The sequence below is a fragment of the Hetaerina americana genome, unplaced genomic scaffold (genome assembly GCF_022747635.1).
Source record: "Hetaerina americana unplaced genomic scaffold, ioHetAmer1.1.p SCAF_7, whole genome shotgun sequence".
NCBI lineage: Eukaryota > Metazoa > Arthropoda > Insecta > Odonata > Calopterygidae > Hetaerina > Hetaerina americana.
The window spans coordinates 13857978-13878646 of NW_027287316.1; the positions used below are offsets into that span (position 1 = coordinate 13857978).

Consider the following 20669-nt stretch of genomic DNA (forward strand, 5'->3'; position numbering starts at 1 on the left):
TCTACAGTGAGAAGATAAGGATGCATTCCACGTGCTATCACAATTACCAGTAATAATAGTGGAAACTAAATATCGTTTTAAAGCTCAAGGAAATATTTTTATTTTAAAAAGGAAGCATAAGCATAAATAGCCTCGTTCTGTGATAAATATCTCCTTGTGTAATGATTTGCCACAGTTTATTGCCAATGTAAGAGGTATATCATTCAACTGCTTTGAATAATCTATGAAAAATGAGGTTTTTCCATATTTTATTTTACTTTACTACTTTTTTAGTTATGGGAGATGAAATGAAACCTCTAATTTTTTCCTTTTAAAAGGATGATTTGAACTGTGAACACTGGAAACTTAATCTTGCATCACTGTGACACTCTCAATTTTCAAACAGCCTTATCCTTTTATATTTATCCTTGGGATATGTACAAAGTCTGTTCAAAAAGAATTGTTAATATTGAATTTTTGCGGGTTTTGTGCATTTGATTTTCGATTTTTTTGTGGCATAATGTTGGTACTTATGTCTCTTCTAATGCCGAACAGTTCGACCATTTTGAATCTTCAGTTAATTGTTGACAGCTGTTTTGCTTGGACGTGTTTTGGCTTGTCTTTGATTTTTGCCTGTTCCAAAAAATAGATCTAAGGATGCGCGGACACATTCCAAATGTTGACTGTGGCATATGGAGAAGCTACCGTGGATCGAATCAATGTTGATCGGTGGTACAAAATGTTCTCAGAGGGCCGAGAAGATGTAAATGACGGAGAGCGTGCCGAACGCTCGAGCACTTCAACGACAGACTAAAACATTGATGAAGTGAAGAAAATAATATTGGCCAATCATCAAATCACCATTAGAGAAGTTGCTGAGGACCTAATCATATCGATTGGCTCGTGCCATTCGATTTTTACCTATGATTTGGGCATGACATGGGTCGCCGCGAAATTCTTACCAAAGTTGCTCAATGTCGACCAAAAATAGCAATACATTAACATTGCTAATGAGGTGTTGGACTCTGTCCATGACAACCCAAATTTGTTCCAGAGGTGATGAATCATGGGTTTATGATTATGACGTGGAAACTAAAGCTCAATCATACCAATAGAAACTGCAGCACAAACCAAGGCAGAAAAAAGCACATGTAGTTTGGTCGAATGTGAAAGTTTTGCTTACAGTTTTCTTCAATTGCAGGGGCGTGGTGCATCATGAGTTCTTGCCACAGGGAAATAGGGAATATTACCAGCAAGTTATGTGCAATTTGTGCAAAGCAATCTACCATAAACGTCCAGATTTGCGGAAGGACAAAAATTGGCTTTTGCACCATGACAATGCCCCTGCTCACACATCGTTACTTGTGCACAAATGTTTAGCCAAAAACAACATACTAATGATGCCGCAGCCACCGTATTCCCCAGATCTGGCCCCTAGTGACTTTCTTGTTCCCGAAATTGAAGAGGCCCCATGAAAAGACGATGCTACACTACAATTGACAAGATAAAAGACTGCATCGAAGAAGGAGCTGAACAAGATGACAAAAAATGATTTTTTGTAGATCTTCGAGGATTGGAAAAAACGTTGGCACAAGTGTATAATATCTAATGGGGATTACTTTGAATAGGAAAAAATAGATATTAATGAATAATTAAATATTGAAATGTAATGAAATAATTGACTTTGCAATTCCACACACTTTCCACACAAAAGTGTGTGGAATTACAAAGTCAATTATTTCATTACATTTCAATATGTTATGCAAATTCCACAAAGTTACGCCTGAGACAACAATAATTAAATAATTTTTGAAAAAACACTTAAGTCGCGATACTTTTTGAACTGACCTTGTACTTTCCCTCTTTCACTAGTTTTTACTCAACTTTACAGACTATTTGTGTTAGAGAAATTTAAATCACGCATTTTAGGTGGTGCAATGATTTTCTATTCAATGATTGCTATTGGATCTGACTCATCTTACACAAATGAAAATGAAGAAAAATCAATACATCGTTTGTATAAAAAGTATTAAAGGACACCACCATGGGACCCCCTTAGGTGGTCAACTCGCATGTCAGGAAAAAATTGTTACCAATCCTTTTTATAGAAACCTTTTCTAAGCTGCTGTAGGTGCCTGTGTCCATTGCATGTACGCCACATCAAAGTGAGTATTAAGCTATTTTTGCCCTTGTTAAGTACCATATCATAGGTGGAAATCCTGATATTGCTGAAAATAGCTGAAAGACCACTTAAGCAAAATTATACTAATCAAAATTGTGCTAAATGAGGCATGGATGTACAAAGTTTTCACGTCATTGGATTGCAAAATCTGGCAAAAGTGGAACCTACACAAAGTGAGATAAAGAAAATTAAAAATTATTCATTATGAACGTTATACCTAAAGTAAGTAGTACATAATTTAAAAATAATTGGTATTTGAGTGCAAATGTATTACATTCATAGTGCACATGTGCAGTGTCATCAAGAAACAATGAAACATCAGACTCAGTTTTATGTATCTATTTGCTTAGTCGACTTTGATCAATAGTTATTTTTCCCAATGGAAATCATTGTAAATCATTAAGTAAAATCACTGGTTGCTCCATATAACATTTCAAAACTATCAAGGGACTAGATTCTGTGCCTCAAAGTCTGTTAGTGCTTAATGCATCATATCAAATTATTCCTCTTAACTTTTTACTCTTAATTATTTTTGAAGTTTTTTATCTTTACAGTTTCTCTTCAGTTTCTGAGAATAATTCTTTCTCACTTAATCTTCCAGCTTTACCAAGTCTTCAGATCTCTATTTCTTTTCATCAAATCACAATGATTTGACAAAATCATTTGATTTGATATTCTCCATGACCATCTCCACAAGCTCATTAATTACATTTCCTTCATGGATATTTCTCCTTGAGTTGGAGATTGTCAACTGTCTATCCTTATTTGGGTGGTTTTCCAGGAGTACACCAGTATATTATTTCCATTCAAGTTCTATGTGTGCTCATTTATTACTTTCCATTCTCTTAACGTGATTACTCCAGTTGCCCGCTGGTAAAATCATGTTCGTCACATTTTCTTTATGTCATCATGGCCTACCCAATATCTTAGGGATTTGCCAATTATTGTCCTCTTTTCATTTGGGCATAAAAATTCTTGGTTTTGTTTATATTGCTCTCTTTTCCATGTTGTGTCATAATTGACCAAATATGGGTATTTTTAAAACTTTGGCCTTGCTTAGTAAATGCATTTGCTGATCATTACGGATAATCTCTTTCTGGAATGTAGACATTGCATGACTGTTGATTTGCTTCCTTTTGGGTCATTGGGTTGTGGTTACTCAGCAGGTCTACCATAACATCTTTTGATTGCATTGCTTGCTCTTATCAGTTTGCCCAAAGTTGCAATTTTACTCTTGACTGGCAGTTTATAGAGGTCCTATATTTAGTTCTGATAAATGACAATCTAAGAAATATTTTCATATTAAATTTTTAAGTGCCTTGATAAAACTTTCTCTCTCTTTGGTGAAGCCCTCTTTGCAAATCAGGTGCTGCAAACATTGCTACATTATTCATGTAATGTAGCATATTTAAAGGTCTTGTTTGTTCCTTATTCCATTTTGATATTAACTCTATTTTATCCATTAAAGAGTAGTGGGTCAAGACAGCTCCCTGGTGCAGGTATATTATCAGTTTTCTTGTCCCATTCTATGAATTGTGTTATAATGTCAGTATTAAGATTGCGCTATTAGTATTACGATGATATGAGACTATATGTTCTTTCCTAAGAGTTTATATTTTAAAAATATCTTTCAAAGTTTTTCAAAGTAAAAGAAGTTGCTAAAAGACTTAAGTTAGGTCAGTGAATCATCTGTTTGAACTATTGCTTTTTCTTTCATTTGTTTAGTGGTGGAAATGGAATCCATTGTAAAGTTTTTCTATAATCTTGTTACCTTTTTTGTGGGTTGTTCAGTTTTTCCTCAGAAAATCTAAGAAATTGATTGCACTTGTAGTGTTGGAAAAGGCTTTTAATTATCGTCACTTCTCACTAGACTTCTGTTACATTTTCTGCTATATCCATCGCTTGGTTTATTTTCATTGTCGATGAAAGCAACAAACTTATATTTATTTATTAAGAGAAATGGAAAAAAAATAGTTTCATACAGTGATTAAATAATTCTGTCTTAAAGGCTTAACACTTAAAGAGATCAAAGCTGAGTTGGATGAAATTCATGGCACATCTGCTCCTATATATGCGACTGTTTAAAATTGCAAAAAGGAATTTAAACATGGCCATACATCTACAAATAATGAGCATCGTTTGGGACATCCAGTGTGACTTTTGACAAAATCCATGATATAGTTTTGAGTGATCAGTACGTCAAAGTTGTCAGAATAGTTGTGGCCACAGGCATATCACATGGAAAACCTGTACACATGTTTTACGTATACACATACAGTTTTTTCAATTTTGCATGAAAAATGGGGTTTGAAAAAAAATTGAGCAAAATGGCTGTCGTATTTGCTCTCAGTGGAAAATAAACGTGATCATATGGTTGATTTGGAGGATGGTTTGGCACTATTCCATTGCAATTGTGATGGGTTTCTACATCAATGCAACACTGTGGATGAAGTATGAATACATTGCTGCTTTCCAAAGGCAAAGGAACAGTCAAAACAGTAAGTTTCTAAAGGCAATCTGGCTCCGAAGAATGAAAATGGACAAGGTGATGACCATAGTTGTTTGGGATGAATGCAGAATCATCCTCTTCAATTACTTGCAAAAGCACAATTTATAAACGGGGAGTAATAAGTGTCTTTATAGCACAGGTTGAGCCAAGAAGTCAAGAAAAACATTTGGCAAAGAAAAAATTCTCTTGCATCCAGACAATGCATGAGTGCACATATGCACAGTTTTGATTAAGAAAATTGTGGAACTGAAGTTCACATTTTTACAACATCTATCATTTTAACCAGATTTGGCTCCAGGTGACTTTTTATTTACTTCCAAACTTGAAAAAAATGGCTGGGCAGAAAACGATTTATGTCAGACGAAGAGGTCATTGCTGACAAGTATACCTATTTTGAGGACCTTCTAAAATCCTAATTTTTGGAAATGACCCACATATTTGTTTTTTCTTCTTTTCATTATATGAGAGACTAGAATGATTTCATGGCTTTGATGGGTTATACCTCTGTGTTCTTCAAGTGTTCTTCAGTTGTATCACAGTAATGTGGTATTTGTTGGAGTATCTTCCAAACCCTTCTTACTTTGCTGTAAATGTCAAGATCTATGCCAGTTGCAAATTTCATCCGATGGTCTTTCTTGATAGATTTTTTCTTTGAATTCACTCTTATTTCTAGTTCAGATGTATTTTGCATGCCTTTCTTGTGTCTGTGAGCAAGTTTTCCAAAGACTTTGTGACAACTATGGCTTATTACTATTCATTGTGTGAATGATGATAATTCTTTTTACCATATATTGTTCATCAGTTCCTTGCAAACAGTTTATTTTCTGCAAAATGCCATTGGCACTATGATCAGTACTGCCATTTTCATTTGGTTTGTTTTCATATGTTTTTGAGTACATTCTGATGATGTTTAATATTGCATTTCGCCATGTATGTGGGTATTTTTTTTTAATTTTCATGTGTAATCCAAGGTTATCTTGCAGAGGATGGGGTTATTGTATGTTCCTGAGTTTGCTGTTTTTATGGCGTTAGCATAAAATATTTCTGCGGATGTTACCATTCTCTTGGTGATTATGAAATCAACCATGATTTAACCTGTGTTGTTGAATGTATATCTGTGTTGATATATGTATGAAGAATAAATTTTATTCATCCTAACTTAGCAGAACTTTGAATGTGAAAACATTTTTGGAGGGTGGAGAGGAATGGGGTTAACTATGCGGAAGAAAGGAGAGAGAAGGAAATTTTAACCATATATCAATTAAAGTAAGCATTACGACCTTTTTGTTAAAAGTTGTAGTAGGCAGGTGAATGGAAGTACTGTATTTCCTGGCTCTTAAGATGCACCAGGACATATGATGCACCCTGTTTTTTTGAGGTCAGAGACCACTGTGGTCAACTGGTTCAAATTCCAGGTGTCAAACTCGCATGTGGAGGGATTGAAGAAACTAGAGCAGCATTACATAAAGTGCTTTGAAGTGAGTGGTGAATATGTAGAAAAGTGGTTGGTTGGTTTTTAGGAAACTAAAACTGACAATAAAAATTTTCTAACAAATCAATTTTTTATAACCAAATGGGGCTAACTAAAATAATAATCTGTGCATGATAGTAAACTTAGCTGGTAGAATCTAATGTAAACAATGGAAAAATTTTCAGTTGTAAAATTGGTATTATGAGCCAGTTACATACTGGATAATCTTGTATTTTTAATGGGAAATATGGATAGTAGTTCTTTTTCATGTATTTTGGTGAACCATTAGATTGGGAGTCATGAGGACTTCCATTAAGATCTCCTTTAAACGGCAAATACTGAAAAACGCGGGGGAAATGTATTTCCATCAAGATGTTCCCCAATTGCAATTCAGGTTGTAAACAATGAAGCTAACATTTTAAGTGATGAAGTTAGGTCTGATAAGTGGTTGTTGGGTTGAACAAAAGGTATGTGATTTTCATTCAATATGGGTTCCTCAATTCTTTATCATGACAATGGAAGCTCGCACGCATTGGCTGAAACTAACACCTATTTGACTGGCCAAAACATCGAATTGATAGGTCATCCCCTGTGCAGCCCTGATTTAGACGACTGATATGACTTCTTTTTACTCCTGTTGATCAAGAAAAAATTGCATAGCCAACGTTTTTCAGCACCTGAAGAAGCCGCTGATACATTCAAAAACCATGTTTTGGAGGTACCTCAATTGGAGTCGAAAAAGTGTTATGAAAATTGGTTCGAGGGCATGCATGAGTGTATTAATTATCATGGAGCCTTCAAAAAACAATGAAGCCATTTTTAAAACAATAAGTTACAGTCTTTTCAGTATTATGCTGAAAATATAAATAGCAACCCTTGTATATGAATATAAAGACAGCATGGGAGACTTCTCTGTTGCACTGAGAGCCCTTATGGAATGTAAAAGTGAAGAGCCCTCTGGAATGAAATCATTAACTATTTCAGTACATTTGAACTTATCTGAGGAATTATCTGGACATTATCATCTAGTATGTACAGGGCCGCACCCAAAAGTGGTAGGACTGATTTTCTCTGGCGCGAACGGAGCGGTGGAGGGGGATCTGCCTGGCAGGGTAAGGTGGAGGGGGCTCTTAGTAACAGACCGACACCAACCTCAGTCGCCTGCGGGCTGTCGTTGAGTGAGGACACCGTTTTTCGTGAAGCAAGTTTTTTGTCCGCGTCGAAAAACAAACTGAATCTGAATTTAGAGCAACGCTATTCCGTGAAGTTTTGTGCGAAACTCGGGAAGACGGCAACTGAGACCCTCGATATGATCAAGCAGGCTTCTGGGGACACTGCCTTAAGCCGTTCCACAGTATTTGAGTGGCACAAGTTGTTTAAAGAGGGTAGGGAGCTCGTTGAAGACGACCATCGCTCCGGACGGCAAGAACCGACACGAATGTGGACAGAGTGAGGACACTGCTGAACACAGACCGACGCTTAACCAGTGAAGAAATTGCAGACCAGTTGGTTCTGTCTGCATCCAACGTCCAACGCATTATTTCACAGGATTTGGCCATGCGCAAGGTGTGCGCCAAGATGGTGCCGAAAATTCTGCCTTGGCGCGCTCGTCGTCAGACAGCTCCTGGCCAAATACGGCGTTGCCGCACCCGCCCTATTCTCCCGATTTGGCACCACCGGACTTCTTCTTCTTCCCCCTGATGAAAAGACAGCTCAAGAGACGACTTTTTGACTCGATAAAGGCCGTTCAAGAGGCTTCGACGAGGGTCATCAACGGCATCCCCAAAGAAAATTTCCAGCGGGCGTACGGGGAATGGGAGCAACGTTATACTAAGCGTGTAGCAGCTCAAGGAGCATACTTTGAAGATTATTAAGTCGATGTAAGTATATCGTCAATAAAATTCTTGTAAAAAAAATCAGTCCTACCACTTTTGGGTGCGACCCTGTATTGAGTGTCAAGGTTTTTTTATTATGGTACATATCGTATACCACATTTGTGGCATTATATATATGACAGCAGTTAGATGGATATATGCCGGACTACATGCGATTCGTAAAACGTTATATGTGGACTTTTTTACGGATGTGAGTCTTGGATGAAAGGAGCAGCGGGGAAAAGATACTAGAGACGATTGAAAAGTGGTGAAACGGAATAATACGAATATTAATGTAAATTTACAGAGTAAGAAATCAAGAAACTCTTCTAAAAGTAGGTAGGAGCCTATGGAGGACACTTACAAGAAGACGAGTAAAACTGATGGGGCATGACAGTTTCTGAAGTTTATAATTGAAAGAAAGGGGAAGAACAATGGAGGTAGACAGTGTTAAATACATTAGGTGGGCAATGAAAAATTTTGATGCAAGGAGCTATGATGGAATGAATACGTAATTATTGGCAGGAAACAAAACAGTTTGCTGCTAGTTCGACGAAAGGCTGCTTGAATGTAATCTCTTAATCGTCAATCCGTGATAACGATCATAAAATAAAACTTAAAACGCAAGAATCACGTTTGTACTTTTCACCCACAATTCATGTCGTTAACTTCGAATTCCCTTTGAGCCTTTCATTGATTGCCTTTGTTTGACGAGGCAAGCCGAACCGTCCTGTACAGTAAGAACTACCAAGAAAGGAAAATAAATTGAGAACGACTAATGTAATTAATATATTTATTGTTTTCATCTTAAAATATGAAAAAAAAAATTTTTTTTTAGCTTTTAATACTTAGCAGTTTCATAGAGCAATTATTTAAATTTTATAATTTTCTTTATCAGTACTGCAATGCATAAAATTAGAGTCGTAACAATTTTTGAAAGATAGCGATAGGTAGTTGCTAATTTCCAGGAAATCAATATTTTAAAATGTATCACAGCAATAAATATTTCCTGTTCATACATCTACACAATATGTTCTTTCGCATTCTTGTAAGCCATAATCTCATTCTTAAACCTTGTACTGATGGATACTCCTAATCCTTCTGGAATTGGGACGATTTTAAAATCAGGCGATAGTTTTCCAGTCTCTATTCCGTCCCTAATTATTACGGTAGTGAATGCTTCAATTGCTTTATCAGACGGTAATTCATTCAGGAAATCGCCAAAAAAGTGCACGGTGACAGTCTTTTGCCAGCCCTCGAAAATCCACTTCATGTCCCAATTCCAGCCTATGCCTTCATACACGTTCCCGTCATCGCCAACGTAGAAGTTTTCCGTAACACCATCTTCACTAGAGGCATGCCTATCCTCATGTTCCTTCAATATACGCTGGGCACACGAATTAGAAGTGTTACAGTAAGCACCACCATTTGCAATAGCAACATATTTTAATGGAAACGATACCATCGAACCCCTCCTGATTGGTTTTTCGGAAAGATTCCACTCATCCGACAATATGAGCGGGCTATATAGTGATCGCAGCCGTGCACCGTCGTATTTTAAATCGACGTCGTCGGACCAATACTCGGTAAACTGAAGGGCGCCGACAAGCTTCTCAGACACTATTATCTTTTCCTTCAGTATTTCTCCCAAAGAGATCACCTTGGAAGCAGGGGTGAGTTTTCCCATTATGATACCGGTCTGTTGAAGAGTGTGAAATGCAAACAGGGCCTTCTCGGAAGGGGGATTGCTCTCGAACGAGCCGAGAAATCCAACTGAGATTAAATTATCGTCTATCCCCTTAACGCCCCACAAAGAGGAATGATCCCAGCCTCTCCCCTCGTAAATGTGGCCATCGTCTCCAACGTAGAAATTATCAGGTACGTCCCAATGTTTCGCCGGAGTGTTCTTCTGGATCGCCTGCAGGCTCCTTGTGCAGGTAGACAAGTCAATACAGTGGTCTCCCACATTGTGAACAATGATGTAGCCAAGTGGATGACCCATTATGGGGACTTGTCGGGAGGGTTTCTCTGCATGCCACCCAACTCGGCTAACGAATACATCATGGCCTGAAGGCATATTCTTAGGCCATGCGGTAAATTCTGAACTCCAACGATCCCAGGTCTTAATGTTTTTGTACAACATGTCCTCCGATGCGGCCTCACTGTCAAATATCTGGTGGATAGAGATGATTTTGAAGTCGGGAGAGAGCTTCTGCGTCCTCACTCCGTTCTCCATCAAACGGTTGAAAGCGGTGATTGAGAGTGTAGATGGAGGTGCCACCTCTCCGTACTGCCTGAAGAAAGTAACATAGTAGAACTGGGACTTTAATCCCTCGAGATAATTGGCGGGTGCGGAATTCCATCCTCTGCCCTCGTAAGCCAGTCCGTCGTCGCCGATATAAAAGTTGTCTAAGAACCCTCGAGTATTGGTTAGATTCCTTGTCGGTCCCTCTTTAATGATGTCACTGCATTCATCGTGGGTGAAACAGCGATCCCCTGTGCTTCCGATGACGACGTATTGTACGGGATCCGAATATGGGTGATATGTTACATTAGAAGATACCCCCGTCCATTCTCCTTGACGAACTATCGGAAGCACTTCAGAGTCCCATCGTTCGTTTTCCGTGAGAGAGTCCAATTTTTTTGCCCATTGTTTGGCGTTTAGAAAGTAGTCCTTCAAGCCATCTTCTAACATATCTGGGGCATCATATACGTTACGGGAGGAGTAGATTTGATAGTTTGGTGCTATCTTGCCGAGTTCCACACCGATTCTAATCAAATTTTCGAAAACGGCAAGCGACGCTATCGATGCTCCACGCTCTTTGTGACTTCCAAGGAAGTTTATCGTGATCAAGGATTTATTGAAATATTTTGTTTGGAAGTGAGGTTCATTATTCCACCCTCTCCCTTCGTAAACCTTACCATTATCCGACACGTAAAAGTTATCCTTGAGGTCACCGTAGTCCTCCCGTTCATTTTCCTGTATTTCTTTCAAAAGGTTTTTACATTCCTTCGAATTGAGGCAAGTGCCGCTGTCGGAATGCCCATTAATGATGATGTAGTCAACAGGATGCCTGATGCTACCAAATTCTTTAGAGGGTTCGCTGGCTTCCCAATCGCTACGTTTAATCAGTCCGCTAAATTCTTCTTTTGGCGATTCTCCCGCGAAACGATCATCCAGCTCGGACGCCCATGCATTCCATTTCCTTGCGATATCGTAAAATCCATCGCCAAGGAATTGGCTGTTGTTGTATACATCGCGCAAGGAGTATAGTTTATAATCATCGGTTGCCCAGAAGCCACCGTTTGCTAGGAGTTTGAAGGCGCCGATAGCTTTCTCGGAGGGGCGATCGGACTGGAAGTTTCCGAAGAACTTTACCGTCACTATTTCTGTCCCAAATAGGTTGCTTTTTTCGTTTCTTAAGTCTATATCCCACAGAGGCTTTGTATTGAACCCCCTTCCCTCGTACACATAACCGTCGTCCCCTATGTAGAAGTTGTCGATGACATCCCCGTATGTCGGCAGTTGTTGTTCTTGTTCTGCCCTGACGCGGGACTCGCAGTCTTCCGGAGTAAAACAGCGCTCTCCGCCTTCATAAATGATGATGTACGCTGCTCTGTATTCAATTTTGGGCAGCGGTTTTGTTGGTTTCTTTGCTCCCCACTCGTTTCGCGAGATAAGAGTAAGGCCTGTGTCCGGAGTTATTTCCCATGTTTCCAGCATATTGAAGTCCTTGATTCCCCTGTAAAGAGATGAGAAATGTACAATCTTGAGTATGACGTCAAATGTTTTACCAGAGTAAATGTATCATATATAACATACGTACGGTAGCTAGGGCTTTTACTATTGCGTCCAATTATGTTCTTGTAACTTGGAGTTATCTCTGTTTCGGATACAATGAAAGATGTTTGTGATTTAAGATTTGTTTTGTCCTCATGCAAGGTATTTTGACAAGATATTCGATGCAGGCTTAAGGTTAACATAAATTAGTGATTATTCTATGATTTTATTAGAATTTCTCCATTGAGAACGAAGGGTCTAGTCATTTATCTCCGCCTCTATCCATTACTTGTTTTCAGTATAGACATGAGTACACTGACATGTTATTCCGAGTATAAATATTTTGAGATCTATAAGAATTTATGATAACAGTTTTTGCTTATCGCCATGCACAATCAAATAGTTGTCTGCGATTATTTATTGTTTCATGTTCACGCGCTTATTAAATGGACAATTTTGGGTTCAAACATAAATAAACGTTAAACAGGAAATACATTGAATTCGACGAAAAGTATGAATTTTTATCTTTATGTTGAAATTATTCCAATTTCCATCGTTTTTAACGAATCAAAGAGGATATATTTATCTTCTTGCATGTCACTTTTAGTATAACGATTTAGTATACTGAATTTTCAATCAGTCCCGATTCAGAGGTAAGCCTAATGATGTATTTCATGCGCATTTTTGTTGAGGTTAGTTGCAATTATGGGTTTTGCTTATGGTATACGAATAGTGCATCATTATTGTCAGTGGTCAACTTTGCCATCATTTTAAAGCCCAGACATCCAAAAAGCTGCAAGCTTATAAGATTTAGCTCGTAACTCCTTCATTCCCGGTTTTACACCGTCAATCCTTTCGATTTCTCCTGAAATATTGTGGATTACAAATTATATTTCGCCTTAAAAAAAATTCTTTGAAAAAATAAGTTTTCCGTTATCATGCTCATATAAGGGGGCCGTAAATTAAAATTGGTCTACTTTATCACGTTTAATGCTAAGAAAAAAATCACTACAATTTGAAAGCGGAATGAAATTTGCGTATATACACTTTACATTAAAACTACGAGCAGACCCACACCTCATGCCTTGATTGCTTCGAACGATTCAAATTATACGGTTACTGGCTTAGTTAATATTTGGACGCCATAATCAGAATGAAGCTAACATGGTGAAAAACATATAGTATGTAATTTAAGAGATGGTTTTCCCAATAGCCTCAAGCGCTTCACGTTCCCTATTTTAATATTTTGATCTTATGAATGACTAAGTTGAGGCTTTATTGGAAAATGAATATCGTAAACGTTAAGGAATACTATGTATTAGTCTATCCCAGCGTCGAATACGCAGATCATTCATCGAAAAAGAGAGTGATTTTTCATATAATGAAATGTGATTCGTAACTCGAGGTACGTATATATATGTATTATCAACTTTCTAATGATAACCTACAGAGAAATATAATTTCATGGAAAATATTGAGAACTATTATTTAACAACTACGTTTTTAGGTATTTTTCTACTGTACAAAAACTATTCCTTAAATGGAATAAAATATTTCGATATATTCTTTTCCTTAGATCCACTACAGCATTCAACTAATTCGACTGCGAAATAATTGTGATAAGATGTTTCCAGATTTACTTCGTGGAAACGATCCATAATTCAAAATAAAACATTAGTGTTTCTACAAAAATTACACATTTTAAGACGATCTAGGTTTCAACGCGTGGCGTCATCATCCGGTTACACTACTCGCTGAAACCTAAGTCGTCTTGAAATATGTACTTTATGAGGAAATACAAAATTTATTCTTTGAATCAAGTAATTTTTTCCCCTGAATAATTTATTAGCTTATTCAACTCTGGATGGATTACGTCTGCTAAATATTCGTTTTTTGGCAACATTCTGCCATTAAGCTTTTTTTAACTCGGTTCATTCAAAAGCTTATATAAATAGAATCTCGATCGGCATTTCTGATATTGTTCGACTTCGTTTTTCCATCTCTAAAATTCAAAATATTTCTAAGTAAGAAGTAAACGCTAATTGCAGCTACATGCACCACGGTATCTAAGTACAAATTACCTCTCAACGTATGCATAACGAGAGGCTATTGATGAGAAGAACAATAAAATAACGATTAGATAAAACGTTGACTGTCTTTTGCAGTTATTCGGACCCGCTCCCGGACCCGGAGTGAGTTATATTTTCCACTCTCCTTGATAACCTTCCCTATCAAATCAGTTGTTCAAGTTCGTTGGGATTAATATCTTCTGCGCCTGAGGTCCTCCTCTGCAATTTCTTTATTGACATCATTCCAGCTTTCTTACTTACTCAATTCCCTTTCACTCTAATTTTTCATTGACAGGCGTTCTGAATATTTCTTCGGTATGCTTTCCCTCTACGGTTTTCGTTTTTCATTTCATTTTCCGTTTTATCCTCTATATATGTTTGTAATTTGGACGGTATTCCATGATAACAAAGTCAATGTTACCGTTTATATCCTTACCGAGGTAGCTTTTGCACTCTTTCACTTGATACTTCGGCCTCCCTCTGGCCGGGATGTAGCCGATTAAATGTCTGGCTCTGTTCCAAGGCATGTTGCCTTGGGATAGATGAGTACCTTTACCCCAAGATTACTCGTTGAGTACATACGTACCTGTATAATTTAGAATATGCTGCTAATAATGTATATGGGATCCTCATGAAGTTGGATCGATTAACGAATTAGATCGCGTGCAGCGTAGAGGAACTAGGTTTATGGAATGTTGTGATTACAAATTTAGTAGCGTATAAAAATTATATTACTTGCATAATTTGTATAGATGTCTCTTTGGCAATTATTTTGAAAATATGTTGTTAGCCCTATCGGATTACGGTAGGAGAGATTACATTAATAAAATTCGAGAGATTAAGTGAAGAATAGATCGATTTCAGATGAGATTTTTCCAACGAACGATAAGGGATTGGAATAAAACAACGTTCGCCCGAACGTGGCAACATAACTTCCTTTTCTTAAGGGGTTTTGCTTTATAAAAAAGAGAGTTATGTTGCCGCACCCTGTATATTCTTCTCACTTCATATTTGCACTCTTATCTCTCTTTTGGCGTTTTGTTTCGGCAATCTGAACTGCCTGCTTCCGTTTGTCTTCTCAAACCTCAGCATTCCATGCCATGTAGGGTTCTCTTTTCAATGCAACAATTTCAGAGAGTAAAAATCATTCCCTTTGACGGGGATTCAAACCCGGATCTCTCGATGCCCGGCCGAATGCTTTAGCCAGTTAATCTGCCGAGGTACTCTCTTTAAATCTGAAATTTTGGGGGCTTTAAAGGAACAAGATGTTGGGACGAAATACCGTTCATGCAATGTCACAGGCATTCGTAGTCGTGCGCAAAGCACCACAGACCACGAGTTTACAGGCAACTTCAAACACAATGGTGCTTTAACTTTGAAAAATTCCAAGAAACTGCGGGAGATGCCGCGACGGTAACTTTTAACGGAGTCATCCGCTAAGTGTGCATTACAATGCAAGAATTTCAGAGTGTAAAAATCATTCGCCTTGACCTTTGAATTGTTGCATTGTAATGCACACTCAGCGGATGACTCCGTTAAAAGTTACCGTCGCGGCATCTCCCGCAGTTTCTTGGAATTTGTCAAAGGTTCTCTTTTTTTTACATCGCTGAGGACTTCTTTCAGTTTTTCATAAACTTATTTGATTTCCTCTTATGTATTGCCGTCCTTTGATTATGCTTAAAGCGCTAAGAGCTCTAACTTCAGAAAAGAATTATATTATGACGGTTTTAGGAAAAGAAGTTATTTTGTGCTTCATTAATGATTTTTAGATAACGTGGAAATATTATTATAAAACCTTTAATTAATAAAGACAATTTGTAATTAAAGGAAATTTGAATAAAAAAATACGTAGTTGGGTGTTCCTTACATTAAATATTTACATATATAGTACATCTACATATTACACTGTTGGCCGCTGTGGGGGCGTGTGGTGGGGGGTGTTAGGTCACCACCCGTAAAATGGAATAAAGACACATACAAAATAGAATTATGTTACCCCTACACAACTATTAGTTTCATCATACACTCGACAAATTTTGATCGCTCGAAAGAAAGTACATACATGCGACAATATTCAATAACAGGAAAGGTATATTCAAATCATGCAGAAGAACTGTCTGAAAGAAAGATGGGTCTATTGAATAAAAAGAATAACATGCAGGAAATCGACAAATATATACACCACCTATTCTAATTATCTCCTACGCGATTACTGTCATATCTCTTTTGATCTCTAGTGATACGAGTATAAATCACCATTTTAAATGCATCGTTCTACAATAAATATCCCTGATTTTATGTTGGCGATCTGATCTACAAGAGTAAGTCAGGGTTTGTAATACGTCTTTAACATCCTCAGATAAGTAACCTGCCTCAAATGTACGCAGTTTATTTAACCTGTATTTATGTACACGGTCATCTGGAGGATCCTATCCTAATTATTCCAATGGTGTCGTGGCACGGCTACCTTTTTCATAACAATTTATCACAAACCCAGCTGCTCTACGTTGTACTTGATCTAGTTTCAAAATTAAGCCTACTTCATGAGAATGCCATATAGTCAAACTTGCAGCATACTCAAGGAAGGGCCTAACTAACGTGAAATAACAAAGCTCCTTGACCTTTAATTACAACTTTTAAGTATTCTTTTCATGAATCGCAGCGTTTTATTAGCTAGCTTTCCGCAAATTTCACGAATGTGTTTTCCCAGGACGTATCCGTACTAATCCCAAGTATTTGACCGATTATACGCGAAAATGAATATCTTTAATTCTTCTTATGAATAATATGTGAAACATAGAATACACCATGTTAAGGTTTGCGGGCATGAATGACACCAACAATAAAAGAATGCAAATATATTATGGAGGAATTTGACTCTGTGGTACGTATGAAATGGCAATGGTAAGGCAAAACGATGAAGTGCAGTATTCTTTTGCAAAACAAATTCTATTGATAATGAACATTCATAGTGTAAAGAACGTAGTACATTCATACTCTCTCCAGCATACATATGTATGTGTACGGGTACATTATACACTGGTTAGGCCTCAATTAAAAGATGATTCAAGTATATGGGATCCTCACAACATCGGATTGATTGCCGAATTGGTTCGCGTGCAGCGTAGAGGAGCTAGATTTGTAAAACGTTCCTACGATAAACTTAGTAGCGTATCCAAAATATTAGAGCAGCTAGGCTGGGAATTCCTGACGGAGCGAACGTCAAATTACAGATTGAAGCTCTTTCATAAATTGGAAGGGTATCTCGTTAGGCTTGATGTCGACAATCTATTACTAACACCATCATTCTGCGGTAGGAGAGGTCATGTCAATAAAATTAGAGATCAAGTGTAGATCATAGATTTAAGATGTCATTGTTTCCACGAATGATAAAGGGTCAGAATATCATTGTCTGACCGCGGTAGGGTCATATTTGGGTCAAAATTAGTCTGGTGTGTATTCATCCCCTGCCACATCCCTAGCGGTGGCTTGCTGGGTGCTAAAATAAAAATATTATGAAAATAAATAAAAACAGATGCTTGGATTTGATAATTATTAATTCGTTTTCATAGCGAGCATTATTAAAACTTTAATATCATATTATTATTGAAACGCGTACATTCATTTGTACCTGCCATCGGGGAAACGTTTTGCGTCATTCAAGGCGCAATATTTGATTTTTATATCGACGAGAGACTTTTCCAGAGTTCCACAAGGTGGTGTGGGGTGATCTGTCCTGATAAATGACGGCACGATGCCGTAGGAGCGGCCACGTATGCGGGTACAGTGGGGGAAAGATTTACTGGTTGTACTCACACGCTCGACTCCTGGAAAACTCTTTCGAGGGCGCCGCCCACAAGAGTGCTGTCGTTGTACACCTGGCCCATGGAGAGGACCCGGTAGTCGGCCGACAGCCTTCCGCCCCACACCCCCATCATTGTCAGCCTCCAGAAGGCGCGCAGGGCTGTCTCGCCGGGGCCCTCGGTCTCGTGGGACCCCAGGAACTTGACCGTGACCGCCCTCCGCCGCATACCGTGCAGGTGCCAGAAGGGGGCGGCGTCCCACCCGCGGCCCTCGTACACCTCGCCGTTGCCCCCGATGTAAAAGTTGTCCTCGAGCCGGCACTCGGGGTCGTCCGCCTGGCGCATCTCCTCCGACAGGGAGACGAGGCACTCCGCGTGGGTTTTGCAGCGCTTCCCGCCGTCCAGTACCACAATGTACTGCGAGGGCAGGATCGTGTACAGCTTCTTCTTCTTCTCGTCCCAAGCGTCCCTCGAGATGATCGCGGAGAATCTGCGATCATCTGTGAATGGCGGTCGACGATCAGTGCAAAGGTGTATCCAAATACGGGGGAGGGATCTTTTCCGTTCGATAGAGACAGGGAGGGTCTCCCCTTTGACTTAATCGGTATTTTAATGGCGCTATTTAGTTTTAAAAGAAATGTAATTTAACGCCCGTTACTAATTTTGAATACCAACTCCACTTTGAGCATAAAATTACCTATCATAAGGTGTTATGGCATTTTCTAATTGATTTACATTAATTACAGTTGTAACGTGATAACCACAACGCGAGTCTTCTCTTATTATTAAGTATTTTTCAATTTAAAGTATATTATTATACGTTCCAATTAGGGAACAAAACATTTGGAAACAATTATTTCAACCTTTATGTAGAGGACAAATTGATCCAGTTATCTATGCAGGCATCGAAAACTGTTTGCCGGTTAGGAGAAATATATTTCGTATTTTTTATATTTAGTGTGGATAAATAATGCCAACTTTTAAATATAATTTTGAAACTTTGAATTCACCTTTGTATATTTCATAGTGCATATTGAGACAAATTAATATATTGAGAAACAAATGTAATATTTTGTGAAATTGATTGCATTTGTGATGTCATGTTATTTTTACCAGGCAAGTTTGATTATAATACTTGGGACTTGTGTACCATCATTGTCTATCTGCACATGTAAATTTTAATAACAATAATACGATAAAATATATCCGCTCAGAAAATTAAGTTCATAAAATATGAAAAAAGAAGAAATTAAAATTATCAAATAAGGTTTCAGATATTAAGAAATAATTAGGTTACCTAGGTAATGATTTTAAAGCTTATAATTTGCCTGAAATTTATTAATTAAGTACTTATTGTTTTCATATATTTACCTTCGTGACAAGATGGTTTGTGGTGAGGTTCATTCGTAGAATCCTTTAAAAGGGAATTGGAACCATTATCACCTGAAAGAAGTAAAATTTCGTGATGTTAGTGGAATAATTTATATTCTGTAATTGAACAATAAATAAATCCTTATTCAGCCAAGGCCGGTAAGGGGAAATGTCGATTTTCACGGCCTTCAATTTCATTGCACACACCATTACTTAAATCAAGTCGCTCATAGCTAACTGCACTACTACCCGTCAATTGATTTTCAGGAGTTGAAATGCTTTGCTTGAATGAACCCTAAGAAATGGGTAAATAAAATCATGAATAGCATCTTGTTTTAAGTGAGGAAGCATGACAAAATCTCGGAATGAATGCTCCTCTATAGTAGATTAAAATCATATGCACTCATAATTAAGTGCTAAAATACGAATGTCAATGAATATTTCACTCACTGTTTGTCGTACTTCGAAATGTGTACACTGCAAAGAATATTAAATAGAGGCTCATGTAATGTGATCATGGGTACAATGCCCAAAATTATTTTAGGCTCCTTATGATGAGGAGATGTTTAATTAATATACAGGTTCATAAAAAATACCAGTGATGCAGAAATACGGGAAATAATTTCAAATATTCAAACTTTTGCCTCACGCTTAGGAATACCCTACCCAACGTCTTCCGCAACTCATCACAACCTGTATCTTTTCGCAAATCGATTATTACAAATCAATCAGTTCCCACCTTGTATTCCCTCATCCTTTGCGCCGCTTGGAGTGAGGATCTCCTGGGAGAGACCGCCGCAGAGGCAGAGGAGGGACACCGGGAGGAGGAGTCGGGACCAAATGTACGCCGTCATCTCGGTGGACGACCGTCCGTCTGCACTGGGTGTTGACGAGCGAGTGCTGACGGTGGCGACAGCGCGGCGTAGGAGGACTAAGAGAGGAAGTGGCGCCCATTGCCAATACCGTCCCAAAGATAAATAATCCGACCTCTTGACCTCTCGCTACGCAATCTCCTCATATGAAGACTCTCACTACTTCAGAATCGCGTCCCGAGAGTATCCGTTCGAGGGTCACCTTGACGTCTATCCCGTACGACACTTCGATGACTCACCAAGTAATAATCCCTTGCAAAGAGAAGCCGCGACAAATTGTTCTTGAGTGAGGAGTGATTCGAAGGGCGTCGTCGCTGTAGACTCGGGGGTTTGCTCGTGGTGACGCCGGCGTTGAGTCACGCCGCGTGCCGGTGCGTCTGCATATCCTCAACTCCCGCCGCGGCGTGGCGGCTCGCCCGCTAGTGTCCGAGATGAAATATATTTTTCAGCTCACCTGCGTGAGTCTCCCCTCGAATACAGCAAAGTTGGTTCATATTTCCTTGATCGGATTGGAGCTAATATACATATTAAGGTCGGCTTAGGCTTGTCCCCTACATTATTTATGAATCCTACTTCCTTAGTGCGTTAGGCCACTGTTCTTTTTCGTCCATTACTTCATTCTTCAGATTTTCTCTATGTCGTGACAGTTTAAATTACATTTATCTCTTATCTTCCATCTCCTGCTATTGTCACTGAAATATAATTTAATTCCTCATTTTTTATTTTTATTTATATACCCTGAAAGCCACTGCAGGGGT

General features: G+C 38.4%; 1 protein-coding gene across 1 annotated transcript; it reads right to left on the minus strand.

Moving 5' to 3' along the window:
- Positions 1 to 8801: 8801 nt before the first annotated feature.
- Positions 8802 to 19956, minus strand: LOC139696274 (uncharacterized). Its single transcript, XM_071594968.1, has 4 exons — positions 19779 to 19956; positions 19040 to 19111; positions 17682 to 18168; positions 8802 to 11758 (listed from the first exon to the last, which is right to left on the minus strand). Exons 1-4 carry the CDS (start codon positions 19891 to 19893, stop codon positions 9037 to 9039), a joined length of 3396 nt encoding a protein of 1131 aa, XP_071451069.1. The 5' UTR covers positions 19894 to 19956; the 3' UTR covers positions 8802 to 9036.
- Between the last annotated feature and the right edge of the window lie 713 nt (positions 19957 to 20669).